Source organism: Lepidochelys kempii, chromosome 26 (genome assembly GCF_965140265.1).
Source record: "Lepidochelys kempii isolate rLepKem1 chromosome 26, rLepKem1.hap2, whole genome shotgun sequence".
NCBI lineage: Eukaryota > Metazoa > Chordata > Testudines > Cheloniidae > Lepidochelys > Lepidochelys kempii.
In genome coordinates, this window is record NC_133281.1 from 1,335,168 (window position 1) to 1,356,183 (window position 21,016).

A 21,016-nucleotide genomic window follows, 5' to 3' on the forward strand; every position below is an offset into this window, starting at 1 on the left:
GCCAGAGGTACGCAATCGGGCAGCAGCAGAGACACCCCACCGCAAAAAAAATTCATTTTAAAAAGTAGTCAGTTTTACCCAGTGCTATAAAGGGAAAGCAGCATTTTTCGTCAGCAGAGTAGAGTTTCAAATGTGTCAATGTTCACTTGTACACCTTTGCAACAACCGCTGTAACGTTTTGACCACAGTTCCGATAACCTCCATTCCCAAGATGTTCGTAACTCTGGTGATAACAGAGAAGTACAGTAGAACCTCAATTTCCTGGCTGTTAAAAGCCTAGTATGAGGGAGGACAAAAGAGGGGCCTGAACTCACACTGCTTCAGGGTTCAGGGAGACCCGCTACCAACTATGAGAGCCCTTCTGGCTCCTGATCCTTTTTGACTTTGAACATTAAGCCAAGAGAAACTGCATCTCGGAGTTAGCGTTCGGACCTCAGAGCGCTGTAAGCTTTTTAAACATTCCAGACCGTGGCCAGCCATTTGAATATTCAGTCCCCCGAAGAGGAAAGGCTACACTATTGATGTATTCCTACCACTGTTCTTGTTACGGGATACGAAAGCCGCGATCTCACCACGCACGCAAGCTTAACTTCCATACATTTAAGAACAAATTCACGCCTCCTTACCAAAAACGTTCATTCACTCATGACCCCACACTGTTTCACAGATGCAATTCACTGCTTGCCACTACAATTCTCTCCTCATATGACCCTAATTATAAACAAACATTTATTCACTCTTTAAATTAAGTAGCTCTTCAGCCTTCCAGTAGAGCCAACCTATTAACATGTAAAACCTACTTGAGTTTACGGAGAGCAGATGTGCATACCAGAAATGTAACGTTGCAGTTGCCAAATTGGTCCCTTCGAGCGCTCGCTTCTCTGAAGCGAACCGGGGGAACTTGGTTTGTGCCTGGCGGGAGCAAAGCAAAAGCGTAAGTGACGGGAGAGACAAACGGGCACGTTATTCAGAACGCCGATTAATCCAGTCATTTCCGGCAACTGCGAGGAATCGTCCGAGCCTAGAGCCGTCCGGTGCTATTTCGATATGGACGTGCCTGTTGTTGCTGTACAGGTTAATTGACACCGGTATAAGCCACAAGGAGCTTGGGTAAACTGCAGAAAAGCTTAGTCACCTCCCACTTCCTGGGTGCTGGTCCTGTCAGAAATCTGTGCTCAATGTCTATTCTGTTTTCAGAATCCACGCTGACTTCCCCAAGAGAGACTCAACACCCTGCTCTTGGCTACTTCTGGTCATTAAAGACCCCTTGGTGTTTTTGTAAGAGTAGGGGTGTCACCTCCAAGGAAGTAAAAAAGCCTACGTGACATTTGCCTACTGTACCAATGCCGATTCTGGTGGGACCCAACGGAGAATGCCGATTCGGGACAAGCTGCTTAAAGCAGAGCTGTTCCAGCCAAAGGCTGGGGTTCCTTTGCAGACGAAGGCAAACCGAACCGGCCTAACAGAGAAGGCCTCGGTTTTACCCCACTGGCTAACCATAAGTCACACAAGCGATTCCCTTAGACGCTCCAGTTTCCCAGTATCGCCACCAGTGCCGCTCATTATGGGGATGAATGGTTATGAAAACCAATACCCCGGTCAAAGGGGAAGGAAATAAATAAATAAAAAGTTCTCCCGCTCCCAAAGGGCCAAGCCCCAGACCCAGGTTGATATACTAATCACGCTGTTCCCAATCCTTTAGAATCGGAAGGTTTTTTCATGAAAAGGAAAAAGATATAGATGAGAGCTAGAATCGGTTAAATGGAATCAATGACATGTAGTAATGGCAAAGTTCTTGGTTCAGGCTTGTAGCAGCAATGGAATTAACTGCAGGTTCAAATCAAGTCTCCGGAGTACATCCGCAGCTGGGATGGGTCATTCGGTCCTTTGTTCAGAGCTTCAGTTTCTAGCAAGGTTCCCCAAGTGGCAAGAAGCAGGACTGGGATAAAGAAAGCAGAGACCACATGGCAAGAGACTATAAAAGGCTGATGCATCTCCCCCATCTTGTCTTCAAAGACATGCTATCTAGCGCAAGGCATTGAAAAACCCTAAGAATTCGGTCCATAGGCGGGTCGCTGCATACCTTGCCAAGTCACAAGGGTCAACTGTATGGCCCACGGTCCTTAATGGACATTCATTGGGCCTTAATTTGGCATCAGCACCGCGTAGCCTGCTCGATGGCCCATTGTCTGGGGTGTCACCCAGAAGCATAGCACAAGTCTGAAATACAGACAGTATGGAGCCAATACTTATAACTTTATGCTGTCCGCGTGTATCATGTTTGTATTTCATCATAACCAGCAAACCATAACCTTATCTTAGACACCTTTTATACGAGATTCGGCACCACTACAGGATCTCGGTCGCACCGACAAGGATCTATACGGTCCCAGTTCACATCAATAACGTCACACCTACATTCCCCCTGCAGCTTCCATAGGACGCAAAATTATTCTTATTTCCCCATCCCACATGTTCTGCTGCATGTCATTACACACCTGCACATCAGCAGTGGATGTGGAAATCCCTACCTAAGATAACACATCAGTAAGCACCGAGGGCTTTGGGATCCTTCGCAATGACGAATAGTACATATAATGGAAACAGCTGCTATATACGATGATAGGCAACTATAAGACACAGTAGCATTAACAGAAATGCTACCATAATCAGTGTGTTAGTGGTACAGTACCTACAGGACGGACAGCATCTGGCAAAACCTGTTTTTGTTGCCATAATTGGTCCAACACCCACCGTGAGCCTCGCCTTTGCAAAAGAGCCGCGCGGTATCCGTTCGTCACAGGAGATGGAACTCCAGGCCAAAGCCAGGGCCATTACTATAGTTACATCTGTGTACGATGAAACATCATCATCTTGGCACCACACTGAAAATCTATTGCAATATTCTGGAATATCACATTCATCAAGACTTGCTTGGCATACTTTCCCTTGTAGAAGTCATACAAGATAGAGAATTCTTGTTCCTAGAGGAAGGGGTCAATTTCCTGGTTGCTGTAGTTTAACATCCTAACAAGGGTTGCCTTTGGGGACCCCTGCTGTAACGTGGGCCTTACACGGGTGGCTTGTTTCCCAGTGCCATCGTTCAGGATTTGCTGCTTCAGGCCATATGAGGATGAGCTTTAAAGGCATCCGATGTGCTAGTGACAAGTGGAGGATAAAGGAGTCTGTGTCTTTTGATAGTTCGGTACAGGCAAAACTATGAGCACATTCTGCATGTGTTTGAAAATAAATGGCTAAAGTGTAAACATGCAATAGTGTGAACCAGAGACTTTAAAGACAATAGAAAAGTCTGTTTCATTCTCCTGAGTAGCACGCTCCCATTTCTATTCTGGAATTACCTGAAGAATGTTAGAAAAAAAAGGCAGGCTCTGCCATTAATAGCGAAGGGAATCAGTTTTAGTTTGACTATTTAGCATTATTTGGCTTTTGTGTGTATAAACATTTTATATATAAACAGTGAAAGTTTACATAATATTTTGTGATTTTTTTTAACCAAACATTCTATTTAATGAAACAACAAATACAATATGCTTTTTGGTCTAAGCAACACCTGGCTTCAATTTACAATTGGGTTGCCAAGAAGGACCCCTTTGGCAGTCCTACAAGCACGCAATATGATGCCACCTCATCGGTGGTCTCCTGTTGGCCTACCCTGGAATAAAGCTCTCCTTACAACTTTTTAGTCCATTCACAAAGTAGAGAAAGCCAGAGGTTATTTATTACTTGTCAATTTCCCAACATGACCAATGCTGTAAAACAGAGCACTGGCTTTTTAACAATAAAAAAAAAATACATTACTTCTTTGGAGGGGATTTTCAGGAAACTGACTTCACCCTCCTTACAGGGGTATTTGGTTTTAAGTCGGCAAAATTTTAAGAACCCAACACCGTATTTATGGCATTTCCTTTGGTCATACTGCAGGTCTTTAGTCCCGTGATGCCACTCGTGCTCACAAATGTTTACAGCATGGTAGTGAGAGCAGCAGCATTCAGAACCGATGCACACCGCCGTGCAAAAGACCATGCTCTGCAGATGTTCAGGCAGTGAGCTAACTCAATGTAATCTGTTACTATGGAGACACGCTCGTCTCCAGGGGTAGGGCTGAAATGGCCTTCCGTCGCTGTAAGTTTGATCGGCGCCCCCGCTCTTTATTGTGCCGAACGTTAAACCTACACATCTGAGATTTCACATCTTCTGCCAGGCTAAAAACTGGGTAAATTTTCAAAGTTCTTACACTCAGACTCACCCACGATCCCTTGACATCTGAGAAAAAAAAAAAGTGCACACCCCTTCCCTTGCATTCAAACAAGGCACTGATGGTACATTAGCATTTTCTCACTGGAACAGCTATTCACGCTAAGGAAATTAAATCAGAAATACATTCAGTACATTTTATGACAAACCTTGTAATGTAAAAACGAGGCGTTCTTAGTCTAAGGTGCCACAACTATTTTCCACTCCATGCATCCGATGAAGTGGGTTATAGCCCACAAAAGCTTATGCCCAACTAAAATACAGTAGGCAGGTATAAATATACGGCACATAAAAAGATGGGAGTTGCCTTACCGAGTGTGGGGTCAGCGCTAACAAGGCCAATTCAATCAGCATGGATGTGGCCCATTTCCAACAGCTGAAAGAAGGGGTCAATATCAGAGGGAAAAACACGGTTACTCACCTTTGTAACTAACTGTTCAAGACATGTTGCTCGTGTCCACTCCAACTAGGCAGGCACGCGCTGCGTGCATGGCCGTCGGAAAGTTTCCCCCCCTTGCGGCATCCATCGGGTTGGCTGTAGAGCCCCCTGGAGTGGCGCCTAGATGATGCTCTATATATGAGCCTGCCGACCCAGCGCACCCTCAGTTCCTTCTTGCCAGCTACTCTGACAGGGGGAAGGCGGGGCACATTTGGAATGCAACACATCCCAAAGAACAAACAGTTACGAAGCTGAGTAACCGTTTCTTCGAGTGCTTGCTCATATCGATTCCAATCAGGTGATTCTGATGAGGTGACTCCCAAGCCTTACCTAGGCAGTGGGTCACAGTGAAAGAATGTTGACTGCAGAACCGTTCTACTGAAAGCCACGTCATCTCTCCTGTGCTGGACGATGGTGTAGTGCGAAGCAAAGCTACACACCGAGGACCGAGTCGCTGCCCTGCAGATTTCTTGGATCGGTACCTGGGCCAGGAACGCCGCCGCCGAGGCCTGGCCCTTCGTGGAGTGTGCGGTGAGAGCCGAGGTCACGACGCAGCCAGCTCATAGCAAGCGCGGATGCTGGACATGATCCAGGAACAAATCTTTTGAGAGGAGACAGGGAGGCCTTTCATCTGGTCCACCACTGCAATGAACAGCTTAGGGCAAGGGCCCTGTGGACATAGAGGGAATCTGGCCACTGCTCTCCGGGACCAGCATGAGGTTTAGGGTAAAAAACAGGCAGGAAAATACCCTGGCTGGTGTGAAAGGCCAAGCTCGGAGACAAGTCTCGCCAACATAATGGCGACCGGGAAAGCAGTCTTCCAGGAAAGATACAGGAGGGAGCACGTGGCCAGCGGTTCAAACAGGGCCCCCCCCCCCCCCATGAGCTTTGAAAGGGCAAGGTTAAGGTCCTATGCAGGGACAGGTTACCAGATCAGAAGAGAGAGACGGTCCAAGCCCTGGAGAAAGCGACCGACCATCGGGTTGGTGAAGAGCAAGCAGCCAGATGAGCCCGGGTGGAAGGCAGAGATGGCAGCAAGGTGAACCTCCATGGAGGACATCACCAGGCCTTGCTGTTTCAGGTGCAGGAGGTACTCCAAAATGAGGCGCACCAGCACCCTCTGCTGTCCCTATGCTGGCGAGGCCACACTGGAGCTACCGGAGTCACCCTTGCCCCATCCCTGCAGATCTGAGCACAACCTCGTGCACGAGGGGGAACGAAGGAAAGGTGTAAAGCAGGTAGCCTGCCCAGAGAAGCAGGAACACATCTGTGAGGGAAGCCAGGCTGCAACCTTGGAAGGTGCAGAACGCTGGGCACTTCTCACTGCTGCGGGTGGCAAATAAGTCAATCTGGGGAAACCCCCACCTGTGGAAGATGAGGTGGATGACATCTGGCCAGAGGGACCACTCCTGTGACTGGAAGGACCTACTGAGGCAGTCCACCAGCATATTCTGGATCCCGGGAAGAAAGGATGCTACCAGGTGAATGGAGCGGGCTATGCCGAACAGCTTCTTGGCACGGGGAGGAATGGGCCCCCACCATTGCTTGTTGATGTAGAACATGGCCATGGTGTTGTGTGGCAGTTCTCACGGACAAACTACACAGGTGCGCCTGGAAGTCTTAACAAGCAAGACACACTCCCTCCATATCAACATGAGAGAGCTGATGGCAGAGCTCAAATGGAGACCACAGCCCCTGACTCCAAAAGGTTTCTCAGATGAGTGCCCTACCCCAGAGCGGATGCATCCATGACCAGGGACAAGGAAGGCTAAGGGCTGTGAAAGGGGACTCCCTCGCACACCACCCAGGGATCGAGTCACAAGCCGAGGGAGGTGAGGACCCGCTCCGGGATGGTGACCGCTGAATTCAGGCTGTTACAAGCATGGCTCGCCTCAGTCTACCGCCCGGGGTGCAAGGGCCGAAGCCGGAGCCGGGTGCGGTGGGTCACGTATGTACATGAAGCCACGTGGCCGAGGAGACTCTGGCAACCTCTTGCTCTCAAGGTCGGAAAGCTCTGAAGGCCCTGAATGAGGCCCGCGATACCTTGGAAATGAGAGTCTAGAAGGATGGCCCGCACCTGAATGGAGTCCAGGACCACCCTGATGAACTCTATCCTCTAGGTTGGTTCCAGGGTCGACTTTGCTACATTAAGGAAGAGATCCAGCCAAAGGAATGTATCCCTGACCAGGCAGAGGGCCCCAAAGCAGCCAGTCTTCCAGGTAAGGATATACTTGCACCTGCCATCGACAGAGGAAGGCGGCCACGACTGACATACGCTTGCTGAACACCCGGGGGGCCGTGGAAAGGCCAAAGGGAAGGGCTGTGAACCGGTAATGTTTGTGGTTGACCACAAAGCACGGGAAGCACCTGTGTGCCGGATTAATCGCTATGTGGACTCAACACTCAGGACTTTAAGGTCAGAAGGGACCATTATGATCCAGTCTGACCTCCTGCACAAGGCGGGCCACAGAATCTCACCCACCCATTCCTGTAACAAAGCCCTGACCTATGTCTGAGCTACTGAAGTCCTCAACTCATAGTTTAAAGACTTCAAAATGCAGAGAATCCTCCAGCAAGTGACCCGTGCCCCACGCTGCAGGGGAAGGCGAAAAACCACCAGGGACTCTGCCAATCTGCCCTGGAGGAAAATTCCTTCCCGACCCCAAACATGGCGATCAGCTAAACCCTGAGCATGTGGGCAAGACTCATCAGCCAGACACCCAGAAAAGAATTCTCTGTAGTAATTCAGATCCCACCCTATCTAGTATCCCATCACAGGCCACTGGGCATATTTACTACTAACATTCAACGATCAATTAATTGCCAAAATTAGGCGATCGAGCTTAGTCTTGAAGCCAGATATGTCGTTTGGCCTCCACTGCTCCCTTTGGAAGGCTATTCCAGAGCATTACTCCTCTGATGGTTAGAAACCTTCATCTAATTTCAAGTCTAAACTTCCCAATGGCCAGCTTATAGCCATTCATTCTTGTGTCCGCATTGGTACCGAGCTTAAATAATTCTTCTCCCTCCCTGGTATTTATCCCTCTGATATATTTACAGGGAGCAATCATATCTCCCCTCAGCCTTCTTTTGGTTAAGCTAAACAAGCTGAGCTCTTTGAGTCTCCTTTTGTAAGACAGGTTTTCCGTTCCCCGGATCATCCTAGTAGCCCTTCTCTGTACCTGTTCCAGTTTGAATTCATCCTTAAACATGGGAGACCATAACTGCACATGCATCCTTCATGTCGAGGGCGACATACCATTCTCCCAGATCCAGGGAAGGTATGATCGTGCTCAGAGAGACCCTGGAGAACTTCAACTTGACCATGAACTGGTGGAGTCCTCAAAGGTCTAGAATGGGTCTGAGGCCCCTCCCCCTTTGCCTTGGGGAGAAGAAAGGAAGCATCAGGAATAGAATCCCTTGCCCCTTAGGAACCTCCTCCACTGCCCCTATGTCATAGAGCGATTGCACATCCTGGATAAGGAGTTGCTCATGACAAGGACAGGGGGTAGGAGGGAAGGGAGGAGCAGAACTGGAGAGAATATCCCACTTCTACTGTGCGGAGCTCCCAGCGGTCCGACGTTATTTGTGACCGAGAATGGAAGAAGTGGGACGAACGATTCATGAAGCACAGGGAAGGATCTGGCATTGCGGCAGGTACACCGTCCTCGAGCCTCCCTTCAAAAACCTTGTTTGGAGCCCAACAATGGCTCGGTCGGGCCCTGTCCCTGCCCTGACGGATGGTTTGAAGGCTTGCGCCTGTTATTTCTGCCCCTTTCAGTGGCAGGGGTCTTGTCTAGGGCAGGGCTGATGCTACGGCTGAGGCTTGAAATGCTTGTGCTGGGCAGCTGGCGTGTGCATCCCCATTGACTTCGAAATTGCCCTCGTGTGTTTCAGGCTGTGCAGCTTTGAGTCGGTCTGGTCTGAGAACAGTCCTGCAAGGACTGTTGTACTTCTGGAAGTAACCTGGACTCTTGGAGCCAGGAAATTCTTCTCATTACCACCGAGGAAAGGGACGGACAGCTGAATTAGCTGAATCAAGGGAGGCCTGTAGGGAAGTCCTTGCTACTGCCTTCCCCTCCTCGACTATGGCGGAAAATTCCACCCTTCATTCCGCTGGAAGGAACTCCTTATACTTCGACATGGAAGTTCAAGAATTTCAGTTGTACCTGCTGAGGATAGCCTGCTGGTTGGCTATCCTCAGCTGGAGGTCCCCTGCGGGATAGATCTTTCTGCTGAAGAGGTCCATGTTTTTAGTCTCCATAGACTTGGGCGCCGGTGCCTGTCGGCCCTGATGCTCCTTTTTGTTTACTGCTGAGACAACCGGGAAGCAAGGGTGCAGGTGTGAGAAGAGGTACTCGTAGCCCTTGGAAGGGACAAACTACTTCCTCTCTATGCCCCTAGTGGTGGGCGGAATGGAGGCTGGACTTTGCCACAGGGCGTTTAGTGTTTTGGATGGTCTTTATTACCAGTAGCGGCACCCAGGAGGGACCTTTGGGGCAAGAAGGTCTATCGTAGGGTCCTCTGCCTCGACTGCTTCCTCCGCCTACAGGCCAGTGTTGCGGGCAATGCGACAGAGCAGGTCTTGGTGTGCCCTGCGCTCAACAGGTAGGGGCCCTGAGGCTGACGCCCCTGCTACCGCCTCATTGGGCAAGGAAGATGAGGTGGCAAGTGGTGGTACAGGGCCTCCCGGCCCTCGAGCTGCCTGGGTTGCTCCTGGACTGTACCAGGCTCTGGCCACTGGCTCAGCAGGGATGACTGTCCCATGCATTAGCAGCAGGTCCTGAGCTGGTTTTGGCCCTGCCTCTGCACTCTGAGGGGGTGGCCTGGAGAGGGCAGCTTCAGCTCCCTGAGGGGCAGGCCTCTAGAAGACTGGGAAGGGTGGCGTCCTGAGATCACAGACCTAGAGCCCCTAGAAGGGGTACCCTGGGCCTGATGGTAAGCTTAGGGGGTCTAAAAACAGCCACAGTAGTAACCCCCTGCACAATGGCTTCCAGACTACCCATGAGTTCCTTTGGCATCTGCCCAACCTGTGTCAACGGCACCGACTCTCGCCGTCTGGGAGCCTGGCCTTCCTCGGGTGCAGCAAACCAACCCCTGGCTGTTCCGCAGCTCTGAGGAGAGTGCCCTCTGTCTTTTTATGGTGATTGTGGGGCACCAAGGAAGTAGAGTGGTGCCAGGCTGCTGCTCCTTGTTGCGGTGCCAGGGATCATCGATGCAGAGAGTCTCACACTAGAGTCCTTCCTCGGCCCAGAGTTGCAAACCAATGTCAGAGTGCTCCGCCTGATCCTTGGTAGATCCTTGACAAAGTGGGGATTCCATGAGCAGGCTGCAGCTGCTTCACACGGAAATCCTGCTTTTTTAAAAGCCCTGCAGATTTTTCAGGGCTGGGTCTGATGCACCTCCCCTAGACCCCTCAGGCAAGAGGCATGGGGGTCAGTATTTGGTATGGGCTTGTTACATGCTCTGCGAGACTTACCCCTTCTCGAGTGCTGGGACATGCCATGAGCCCAAGGTTTTGAGGGGGATAGGGAAATATCCCACGCACAAACACCTAGACTAACTATACTAACTACAAAACAAGAACTAGGTAATTATGGTAAGGCAACACTTGCGAAGCAAGCAAGTCACGGTTCCGACAGCCATCAAGAAGGAACTGAAGGGGGAGGTCAGGTCGGCAGGGTCATATCTTGAGCACCACAGAGGCACCAGTCCAGGGGACTCCCTCGCCAACCTGATGGGAGCTGCTAATGGAAAACCTTTCCGACAACAGTGCATGCAGCACACGCCTGATTGGAATCGACGTAACCAAGCACTCTAATATCTGGTATATATTCAGGGGTGACACCATTTTTCTAAGATTAAACAGTTTCGTACTAAGGGTACTATTTCTAACACCTTTTTTGGGGAGACAAGGTGGATAAGGCAAGATCTTTTATGGACCAACTTCTGTTGGAAAGAGAAGCTTTCGAGCCATACAGAGCACTGCTTCAGCTCACCAACAGCAGTTAGTTAAATGAAAGATATTAACTCACCCACCTTGTCTCTCTAATATCCTGGGACCAAGAGGGCTACAACTACATACCATAAGGTAGTTATGCAAAGTGGCATGTATCCAGAGATTAAACTGTCTACAGCATCACTGAAATTCAGCACTGCTCCCACATTCTCCTGTATGAGAACACCCATATGCCATGTGAGTCAGCAAAGTAGCACTTTTACTGGCAGCAGCAGCAGCAACATAAAACTAAATAGAGCTTCATGGTACAAAGCCACACTCTTGCACACAGCCCCTGAATTCTGAGCTTCTGAACTGAACAGTGCCAAGTTCAGCTGGTACAAATAAGAATGTAAGATACTCTCAGTATTTGAACCATACCTGAAGGCCTAGTCAGACAGTCTGGACTTGCTGGCAGCCAGCAAAAGAAAAAAAAGGCGGAAACAAGAACATGAAATCAACTAGCCAGGTAACAAACAAACCTATTTGTCATTCTCCTGGCTAACTTATTTTGTGATCTGTCCCATGGAGAAAGTAGTAAGTGAGAGAGCTAGGAAACAGAGGGGTAAATTGCTGGGGTGGCAGGGAAAAGAGCAAACGGAAAGAGCTAGCTTTCTGACTTCAGTAAATACAGCTCAGTTGAGGAGTCTGGAGCACAGAAGTTCCAGGACGCTGAAAAGGTGCCGCCTTCACAGCAGTTAGGCAGGAAAGCCATGAAGTAGCCCCCAAACCTATGGATGAATAAACCATGGCCGAACAAAAAAAAGTTAATCTGAATAATGAACATGAGTCTTAAAACAGTTTAAGAATAATTATCTGCATCCAGGCAGAATGGATATAGAGCACGCTAAACTAACTTGTTCATCTTTGTTCCCAGAATATTGATCTGGAGACTATAAAGCCCCAGCTCCTACAGTCAAGTGAATAGATGACAATTTCAGCCTCCATTCTTAAAGATGGAACCTTCTAGCCCCCGTGGCTGTGCAAAAAGCTACAAAAAATGTGTCACCAGGGCACCCTAAAAGCTCAAAAAGCAGAAGGCAACTACAAAGAACATATCATCATCTATTATTCTTAGAAAACCTCAGGATTTTTGGTGAGCCTGACAGGATTATTCAACATTTGGGGTTGGCAACACTATACACTAAAGAGCTCAACTAATTCAGGCTGGATTGCTTCACCGTATTACCCCATATCACCTGGGTGAGCATCCAGCTTCCTCTGTTACATAAAGGAGGTGTTAAAGTTTAAGAGTCTTAACAGGTTCAATTCCATAGTTTAAACATTTAATCTGCAGAATTCCCTTGGGAATATAAATATGGTACCTAAGAGAGACCTAAAAAAACCAAAAACACAACACCCACCACCTTCTTCAGTATACAAATAACTTAAAAGGTCAAATAAGATTCAGTTCCTTAAAAAAACAGTAAGTCTGGAATAGCTTTTTGTCAGAGATTTGATTTAGAAAGGGTGTGTCTTAAAAAGATTGACCAAAATGCAACAATAATTTTACACTATACTTTAGTGTACAAATGTTTAATAACCCAAAAAGATTATGAAATTTAATATGGATAAGTATGACTGATTTAATAGTTTTAATATTACTATTAAATCTGATGACTTCTGTTAAAGTTCATTTTGTTCCTATTAACATTTAACAGCAGCAAATTTGACATTAGTTCCAAACCTCTTGAGTTTTAGTTCTGTTTGAATTGAAAGAGAATACTAGAACTGCAAGCATTTAAAAACCTCCTCTTTCTAAGAGGTACTTTGTTTTGTATAGCTGTATTTTTTTTAAATACGACTATACAAAACAAAGGCCTTCACTTAAAGTAATAATGCCAGAGATCTAAAAATTGGTTCCATATACCTTGTGTTGCAAATAAGAAAAAACACCCAAAATATTTCACTTGCGTAGTATAAAGCATAAATCATAGCAATGTATAGTATCTGCATGTCCACAGAGGATATATATCAGACATTTGTTATAGACAAAACACAAAACAGGAAAAGGGGTAAAGGCTTGAACTAACCCTTACATTCGCAAGCAGTTGTTGCAGACTCCCTGGACTCAGACGATCAAAAGTGAGGCAGAACCCAGGAGTTGTCGCTGCAGAGCCCAGGGCGAGCTTGAAACTCACTCCAGAGGGCCAGGACTGTGCCTGGAGCGTCAAAGGGGCCAATGTGACTCGCAGCCTAACTGTGGAGGAGATCTCTCTGCTGAGCCTAAAGGGCCATAATCCCACAAGAGCAAAAAGAGAAGAAGGACACAACCCTGATTACAGGGAGGTCCCAAAGACCCGCGTGATTAAGACCTGAATTCCCCCCCATAAGCGAGAGGGACGTGACCTGAGCCCCAATTACAGAATGGTCACTCTGGCCAGCCTGCAAGAGCAGCATAATGACTAGAGACCAAAACCCTAAGTTACAGGGAGCTCTCAGGGGACCAAGACAGCCCCCTAATCCCACATAAACGAGAAAGAAGTCAGGGAGGTCACACCGAGCAGCCTGTCAAGGGTTCATAAGCCCAAGAGAAAGAGAGGGGAACCATCTGAACTGTGGTTACAGGGTGGACTCGCTGCTCTAGCTGCCACCGGCTCCTGATCCCCCACTCGGGTGACCTGCACCCTTCTTACAGGACGGCCACTCTGACTCAAACCAAAAAGGAGAAGAGTCACAAGAAAGCAAGAAGGAGACACCTCTGAACTGCAGTTGCAGGCAGGTCTTGCTGCTCTAGGGAAAATTGCTAAACAAGGTGGCTAAGGTACCAAAGGGAAAAAGACCTGAAGCCAAATTACAGGGAGTTCATATCCCCAAGGTATTAAAAAGCTCTAATCTCCCTTTCCACCAAGAACCATGGATGTGACCAGGGTTTGTCTTTACAGAGTGGCCACGCTCACCGGCTGGCTTAATGGAGCATAAATATCAAGAGACCTCAACCTTGGTTACAGGGAGGTCCCTCAGACCTAAGGCTCTTGAAGTCCATCATTCCCCCAGAAGGGAGAGGGGGATGATGCAGGGAGATCACATGGTCTAGAGGAACTTAAGCAAGGGGCCCAAATGCCTTCTCAGGCTTAAGGCACAAGACCAAAACCATCAATTGTGCCACTATACGAGTAAATGAGGGGCATAAAAAAAAAGTTCTTTTTCTAGTTCTGGGAACAGCTCATTCAAACCAACCAACCAAACCAAAATACAAAAAAAACAAAAAAGCTGCAGCGATTTACAAATAATAACTAAAGACCTTCCACACCCATGCACATCACATTCGCTCTCCAGCACAGACATACCAGATGAAACAGCACTTCCCAAAACAGAAAAAGAACAAACTGGGAAAGGCTATGGGCCCAGCATATTAAAAAAAGGCACAAAAGGTCACCCTGCTCATGCCAGAGGAATGAGACCAGAACCCTACTTACAGGGCGCTCAGCCGACTAGCCAGACAGCACGGTTTCCCACTTACAGCTCACACGGGGAGAGACAAGAACCCTAGATACAGGGTGGGCCATGCTGACTAGCCAGCCAGCAGGGTTTAGCACCTGGAGCTCACATGCTGAGAGAGACAAGAACCCTACTTACAGGGCGGTCACTCGGTCTCAAGGTACTTAAGGGCTCAATATCCTCGGTGAATGAAAATCCAGACCTGAACTCTTGTGAAGCGAGCGGTCTTCCTGACTGCCTTGCTAGAGCACCACAGTGCCGAGAAAGCCAAAAGGGGAAAGACCAAAACCCAAAGTTACGGGCAGGTCACTGGCCTCCAGCCTAGTAAGCGAGCCCTAAACCCCACCAGCCACAGGGACGTGAGCCGGACCCCGATTACAGGGACGTCACCGAGTAGCATGCCACCAGTTCTTAAACCCACCACGGCAAAAGGGGAGACCTGAACTCTATTTACAGGGAGGCTACACTGACCATGGGGATTAAAGAGCTCAACCTCCTCACTGAGTAACAGGGGTGTCACCTGCACCCTTCTTACAGGGTGGTCACTCTCTCCAGCTGGCTAACGGAGCAGAGGGGGAAGAGACCTGCACCCTAGTTATAGGGAGGTCTCACTGCTCACGGTACTACTGGGTTCAGGCTGGCGCTCTCTCTCCCCAACCCCCGACACAAAGAAGAGGGACTTCCACCCTAGTTACAGGACGGTCATTGTGCCCGGTGTGTATTTTCTCCTCCTCTTCCATCTTCCGGATCATCTTTTCTTTCCTCCTTCCCATTTTCTTCCTCACGTGCTAGAAACGGAGAGAGGGAGTGTGCAAGACAGGTTATGACAGGATTAAGAGAGTCTGTAGATCTTCAAATATAAACAGTGCGCATTAAAGTTGCTACCTTGTCTTCTTGCCTCCAGAGGCAGCCTTCGACCTATAGCTGGCAGGGAATTCTGAGCTGTCTCCATCATGTGCTTTGATGGCACACTCGATGCCCAGGCCTCCAACTCTCCCAAAGTGCCAAAGACTCAACTGATGCCCTACTGTGGAGCCAGGTTTCCAGCTTCCTCACTATGAAATAAATCAGCAGCATGTTATGCCGGGGCGGGGGGGGTTGTTAGTGAGAAATGCACTTTAAACAGCAAGAGTCAGACACAAGGTGCTGTGTACTAACTGGTTTAACAAACAAAACAGAAAGAAAAAAAACAAACAAACAAACCAGGTAAAGGGTTGAACGGAACCTTGAACTCGCCAGCAGTTGTTGCAGACTCTCTGGACTCAGACGATCAAAAGAGGCAGAACCCAGGAGGCGTCGCTGTAGAACCCAGGATGAGCTGGACACAGTCCTGGCCCTCTGGAGTGCATATCAGCAGCAGCAAAGGGGCTGATGTGACTTGTACCCTAACTATAGAGGAGGTCCCTCTGCTTAGCCTAAAGGGCCATAATCCCACAAGAGCAAAAAGAGAAGTCCCACAAAATTAAGACCTGAACCCTGCCCCCCCGCCCCCCATGAGCAAGAGGGACGTGACCTGAGCCCCAATTACAGAATGGTCACTCTAGTCATTATGCTGCTCTTGCAGGCTGGCCAGAGACCAAAACCCTAAGTTACAAGGAGCTCTCAGGGGACCAAGACAGCCTCCTAATCCCACATAAACGAGAAAAGTCAGGGAGGTCACACCGAGCAGCCTGTCAAGGGTTCACAAGCCCAAAAGAAAAAGAGAGGAACGATCTGAACTGTGGTTACAGGGCGGTCTCACTGCTCTAGCTGCCACTGGTTCCTGATCCCCACTCGGGTGACCTGCACCCTTCTTACAGGACGGCCACTCTGACTCAGAAGCCAAAAAGGAGAAGAGTCACAAGATAGCAAGAAGGAGACACCTCTGAACTGCAGTTGCAGGGAGGTCTTGCTGCTCTAGGTCCCCAAAGGGTTCACTAACCCCCCGCAAGCAAGGGATAGGACCTGCCACTTAATTACAGGGAGGCCACTCAAGGCCAAGGTACTAAAAAGAGCCGAGAGGACCAGGGACAAGACCCGTACCCTTGAGAATGGGGGGGGGGGGTAGGAGAGAAGAGAAGAGAGCGGGGAAGTCTTAAAACAAGGTGGCTAACGTACCAAAGGGGAGGAAAAAAAAAAAAAAAGAGAGACCTGAAGCCAAATTACAGGCAGGTCATATCCCCAAAGGTATTAGAAATCTCTAATCTCCCCTTCCACCAAGGCACAGGGATGTGACCAGTGCTCGTCTTTACACAGTGGCCACTCTCACCGGCTGGCTTAATGGAGAATACCAAGAGACCTCAACCTTGGTTACAGGGAGGTCCCTCAGACCTAAGGTTCTTGGAAGTCCAACATTCCCCTAGAAGGGAGAGGGAAGTGATGCACGGAGATCACACGGTCTAGAGGATCTTAGCAAGGGGCCCAAACGCTTTTTCAGCGTTAAGGCACGAGACCCAAACAGTCAATCGTGCCACTATACGGGTAAATGGGGGGCATAAAAAAACCAAACAAACAGTATTTTCTAGTTCTGGGAAGAGCTCATTCAAACCAAACCAAAAACACAAAAGCTGCAGCAATTTACAAAATAAAATAACCAAAGACCTTTCACCCCATGCACACCACATTCGCTCTCCAGCACAGACATACCAGATGACACAGCACTTCCCAAAGCAGAAAAAGAGCAAACTGGGAAAGGCTAAGGGCCCAGCGTATTAAAAAGGCAAAAAAAGGTCACCCTGCTTATGCCATAGGAGAGAGAAACGAGACCAGAACCCTACTTACTGGGCGCTCAGGCCGGCTAGCCAGACAGCACCGTTTCCCACTTACAGGGCAGTCTTGGTCTCAAGGTACTTAAGGGCTCAATATCCTCGGTGAATGAAAATCAAGACCTGAACTCTTGTGAAGTGAGCAGTCTTCCTGACTGCCTTGCTGAAGCACCACAGTGCCAAGAAAGCCAAAAGGGAAAAGACCAAAACCCAAAGTTACAGGCAGGTCACTGGCGTCCAGCCTAGTAAGTGAGCCCTAAACCCCACCAACCACAGGGACGTGAGCCAGACCCCGATTACAGAGAAGTCACCGAGTAGCATGCCAACGGTTCTTAAACCCACCACAGCAAAAGGGGAGACTGAACTCTACTTGCAGGGAGGCTACATTACCCATAGGGATTAAAGAGCTCAATGACATCACTGAGACACAGGGATGTCATCTGCACCCTTCTTACCACTCCCCAGCCAGCTAACGGAGCCGAGGGGGAAAGAGACCTACACCCTAGTTATAGGGAGGTCTCACTGCTCAAGGTACTACTGGATTCAGGCTGGTGCTCTCCCCTCCCCCGCCAACCCCACAAAGAAGAGGGACTTCCACCCTAATTACAGGACGGTCATTGTGCCCGGTGTGTATTTTCTCCTCCTCTTCCATCTTCCGGATCATCTTTTCTTTCCTCCTTCCCATTTTCTTCCTCACGTGCTGGAAATGGAGAGAGGGAGTGTGCAAGACAGGTTATGACAGGATTAAGAGAGTCTGTAGATCTTCAAATATAAACAGTGCGCATTAAAGTTGCTACCTTGTCTTCTTGCCTCCAGAGGCAGCCTTCGACCTATAGCTGGCAGGGAATTCTGAGCTGTCTCCATCATGTGCTTTGATGGCACACTCGATGCCCAGGCCTCCAACTCTCCCAAAGTGCCAAAGACTCAACTGATGCCCTACTGTGGAGCCAGCAGCTTCCTCACTATGAAATAAATCAGCAGCATGTTATGCCTGGGGTGGGGGAGGGGGTAGTGAGAAATGCACTTTAAACAGCAAGACTCACAGACACAAGGTGCTGTGTACTGACTGGTTTAACAAAATAAACAAACCAGGTAAAGGGTTGAACGGAACCTTGAATTCGCCAGCAGTTGTTGCAGACTCTCTGGACTCAGACGATCAAAAGCAAGCCAGAACCCAGGAGTTGTCGCTGCAGAGCCCAGGGCGAGCTTGAAACTCACCCCAGAGGACTAGGACTGTGCCTGGAGCGTCAAAGGGGCCAATGTGACTCGCAGCCTAACTGTGGAGGAGATCTCTCTGCTGAGCCTAAAGGGCCATAATCCCACAAGAGCAAAAAGAAGGACACAACCCTGATTACAGGGAGGTCCCAAAGACCTGCGTGATTAAGACCTGAATTCCCCCCATAAGCGAGAGGGACGTGACCTGAGCCCCAATTACAGAATGGTCACTCTGGCCAGCCTGCAAGAGCAGCTTAATGACTAGAGACCAAAACCCTAAGTTACAGAGAGCTCTCAGGGGACCAAGACAGCCCCCTAATCCCACATAAACGAGAAAGAAGTCAGGGAGGTCACACCGAGCAGCCTGTCAAGGGTTCACAAGCCCAAGAGAAAAAGAGAGGAACGATCTGAACTGTGGTTACAGGGCGGTCTCACTGCTCTAGCTGCCACTGGTTCCTGATCCCCACTCGGGTGACCTGCACCCTTCTTACAGGACGGCCACTCTGACTCAGAAGCCAAAAAGGAGAAGAGTCACAAGAAAGCAAGAAGGAGACACCTCTGAACTGCAGTTGCAGGGAGGTCTTGCTGCTCTAGGTCCCCAAAGGGTTCACTAACCCCCCCGTAAGCAAGGGATGGGACCTGCCACCTAATTACAGGGCAGCCACTCAAGGCCAAGGTACTAAAAAAGAGCTGGGAGGGTCAGGGATGAGACCCAAACCCTCGATACAGGGTGGGGGAAGAGGGGCGGGAAAATGGCTAAACAAGGTAGCTAACATACCAAAGGGAAAAAGAGACCTGAAGCCAAATTATAGGGAGGTCATATCCTCAAGGTATTAGAAAGCTCTAATCTCCCTTTCCACCAAGGACCATGGATGTGACCAGGGCTTGTCTTTACAGGGTGGCCATGCTCAACGGCTGGCTTAATGGAGCCTAAATACCAAGAGACCTCAACCTTGGTTACAGGGAGGTCCCGCAGACCTAAGGTTCTTGGAAGTCCATCATTCACCCAGAAGGGAGAGGGGGATGATACAGGGAGATCACACGATCTAGAGGAACTTAAGTAAGGGGCCCAAACACCTTTTCAGCCTTAAGGCATGAGACCCAAACCATCAATCGTGCCACTATACGGGTAAATGGGGGGCAAAATAACCAACAGTTCTTTTTCTAGTTCTGGGAAGAGCTCATTCAAACCAACCAAAAAAAAAAACCAAAAAAGCTGCAGCAATTTACAAATAAATAATAACTAAAGACCTTCCACACCCATGCACATCACATTCGCTCTCCAGCACAGACATACCAGATGAAACAGCACTTCCCAAAACAGAAAAAGAACAAACTGGGAAAGGCTATGGGCCCAGCGTATTCAAAAAAGGCACAAAAGGTCACCCTGCTCATGCCAGAGGAATGAGACCAGAACCCTACTTACAGGGCGCTCAGCCGACTAGCCAGACAGCACGGTTTCCCACTTACAGCTCACACGGGGAGAGACAAGAACCCTAGATACAGGGTGGGCCATGCTGACTAGCCAGCCAGCAGGGTTTAGCACCTGGAGCTCACATGCTGAGAGACAAGAACCCTACTTACAGGGCGGTCACTCGGTCTCAAGGTACTTAGGGGCTCAATATCCTCGGCGAATGAAAATCCAGACCTGAACTCTTGTGAAGCGAGCGGTCTTCCTGACTGCCTGGCTGGAGCACCACAGTGCCGAGAAAGCCAAAAGGGGAAAAGACCAAAACCCAAAGTTACAGGCAGGTCACTGGCCTCCAGCCTAGTAAGCGAGCCCTAAACCCCACCAGCCACAGGGACGTGAGCCGGACCCCGATTACAGGGAGGTCACCGAGTAGCATGCCACCGGTTCTTAACCCCACCAGGGCAAAAGGGGAGACTGAACTCTACGCTGACCGCGGGGATTACCGAGCTCGACCTCCTCACTGAGGCACGGGGGCGTCTCCTGCCCCCTTCTTACAGGGCGGTCACTCTCCGCGGGCGGCTAACGGAGCCGAGGGGGAGGGACCTGCGCCCTCGGGACAGGGAGGTCCCGCCGCTCACGGCACTGCGGGGTTCAGGCCGGCGCTCTCCCCCCCGCCCCAAGGAGAGGGGCGCCTCCCTGCGCGCAGGGGGCCGCTCGGCGCCGCAGCGGGGCGGGCGGGAGCCGCTCCCGGAGCCCGGGAAGCCGCGGCCGCGCAGGGCCCCCGGAGATTTGGGGCACCACGTTTCCCGGTGCCCTGCGCAGGGCTGCGTCCTGCCCCGGCCCCGCCCCTGGAGCCCGCAGGCGGCCGGCCCGGCCCAGCCCTCCCCGGCAAGGGCTGCCACCCGGCCCCGCCCGCGGGGGCCCTTTCCGTCCAGCTGCCCCAGCGGGGCAACTCCCGCCGCGGCGGGGGCTCCTCGGGCGGGCCGGGCCGGGCCCGTCTGCCCCGCGCTCGGGGAGACCCGACAGCGGCCGCCGCGCCGCTTCTCTGCCGCCGGTTGTGGCCGCGGGCCGGCCCCTTTCTGCAGGCTCCGCCCTCCGCCCACAAGCCCCACCCAGATTCCCACCCAATCGGAGACGCCCGTTTCCCCGCTCGGGCAGGTGCCTCCTCCTCTCATCATACCGCACCTGCTTGCCGCCCGGCCTGCGGCTTGAGGTCCCCGAGCTCCGCCCCCGACCCGAGCTCCGCCCCCCGCTCGTGCCGCCTCACCCGAGCTCCGCCCCCCGCTCGTGCCGCCTCACCCGAGCTCCGCCCCCCGACCCGAGCTCCGGCCCCCGCTCGTGCCGCCTCACCCGAGCTCCGCCCCCCGCTCGTGCCGCCCGACCCGAGCTCCGCCCCCCGCTCGTGCCGCCTCACCCGAGCTCCGCCCCCCGACCCGAGCTCCGCCCCCCGCTCGTGCCGCCCCACCCGAGCTCCGCCCCCCGCTCGTGCCGCC

At 50.5% G+C, this 21,016-nt stretch overlaps 1 protein-coding gene across 7 annotated transcripts in view; it reads right to left on the minus strand.

The window, feature by feature from the left end:
• The window catches only part of IDO1 (indoleamine 2,3-dioxygenase 1), a 61,018-nt gene extending 40,254 nt beyond the window's left edge, over positions 1 to 20,764 (minus strand). The window contains exons 1-6 of one of the 7 annotated variants that reach the window (XM_073325294.1): positions 20,709 to 20,764; positions 17,695 to 17,859; positions 15,357 to 17,597; positions 15,039 to 15,208; positions 14,849 to 14,941; positions 12,752 to 12,874 (exon numbers count right to left, since the gene is read on the minus strand). In XM_073325294.1, coding sequence (XP_073181395.1) covers positions 12,752 to 12,874; positions 14,849 to 14,926 — 201 coding nt within the window. In that variant the 5' untranslated portion in view covers positions 14,927 to 14,941; positions 15,039 to 15,208; positions 15,357 to 17,597; positions 17,695 to 17,859; positions 20,709 to 20,764. Of the gene's footprint in view, positions 1 to 12,751; positions 12,939 to 14,848; positions 14,942 to 15,038; positions 15,209 to 15,356; positions 17,598 to 17,694; positions 17,860 to 17,986; positions 20,207 to 20,708 lie in introns of those variants that run through there. The other 6 variants (XM_073325296.1, XM_073325295.1, XM_073325293.1 and 3 more) reach the window with 6 other exon arrangements.
• Positions 20,765 to 21,016: the final 252 nt, after the last annotated feature.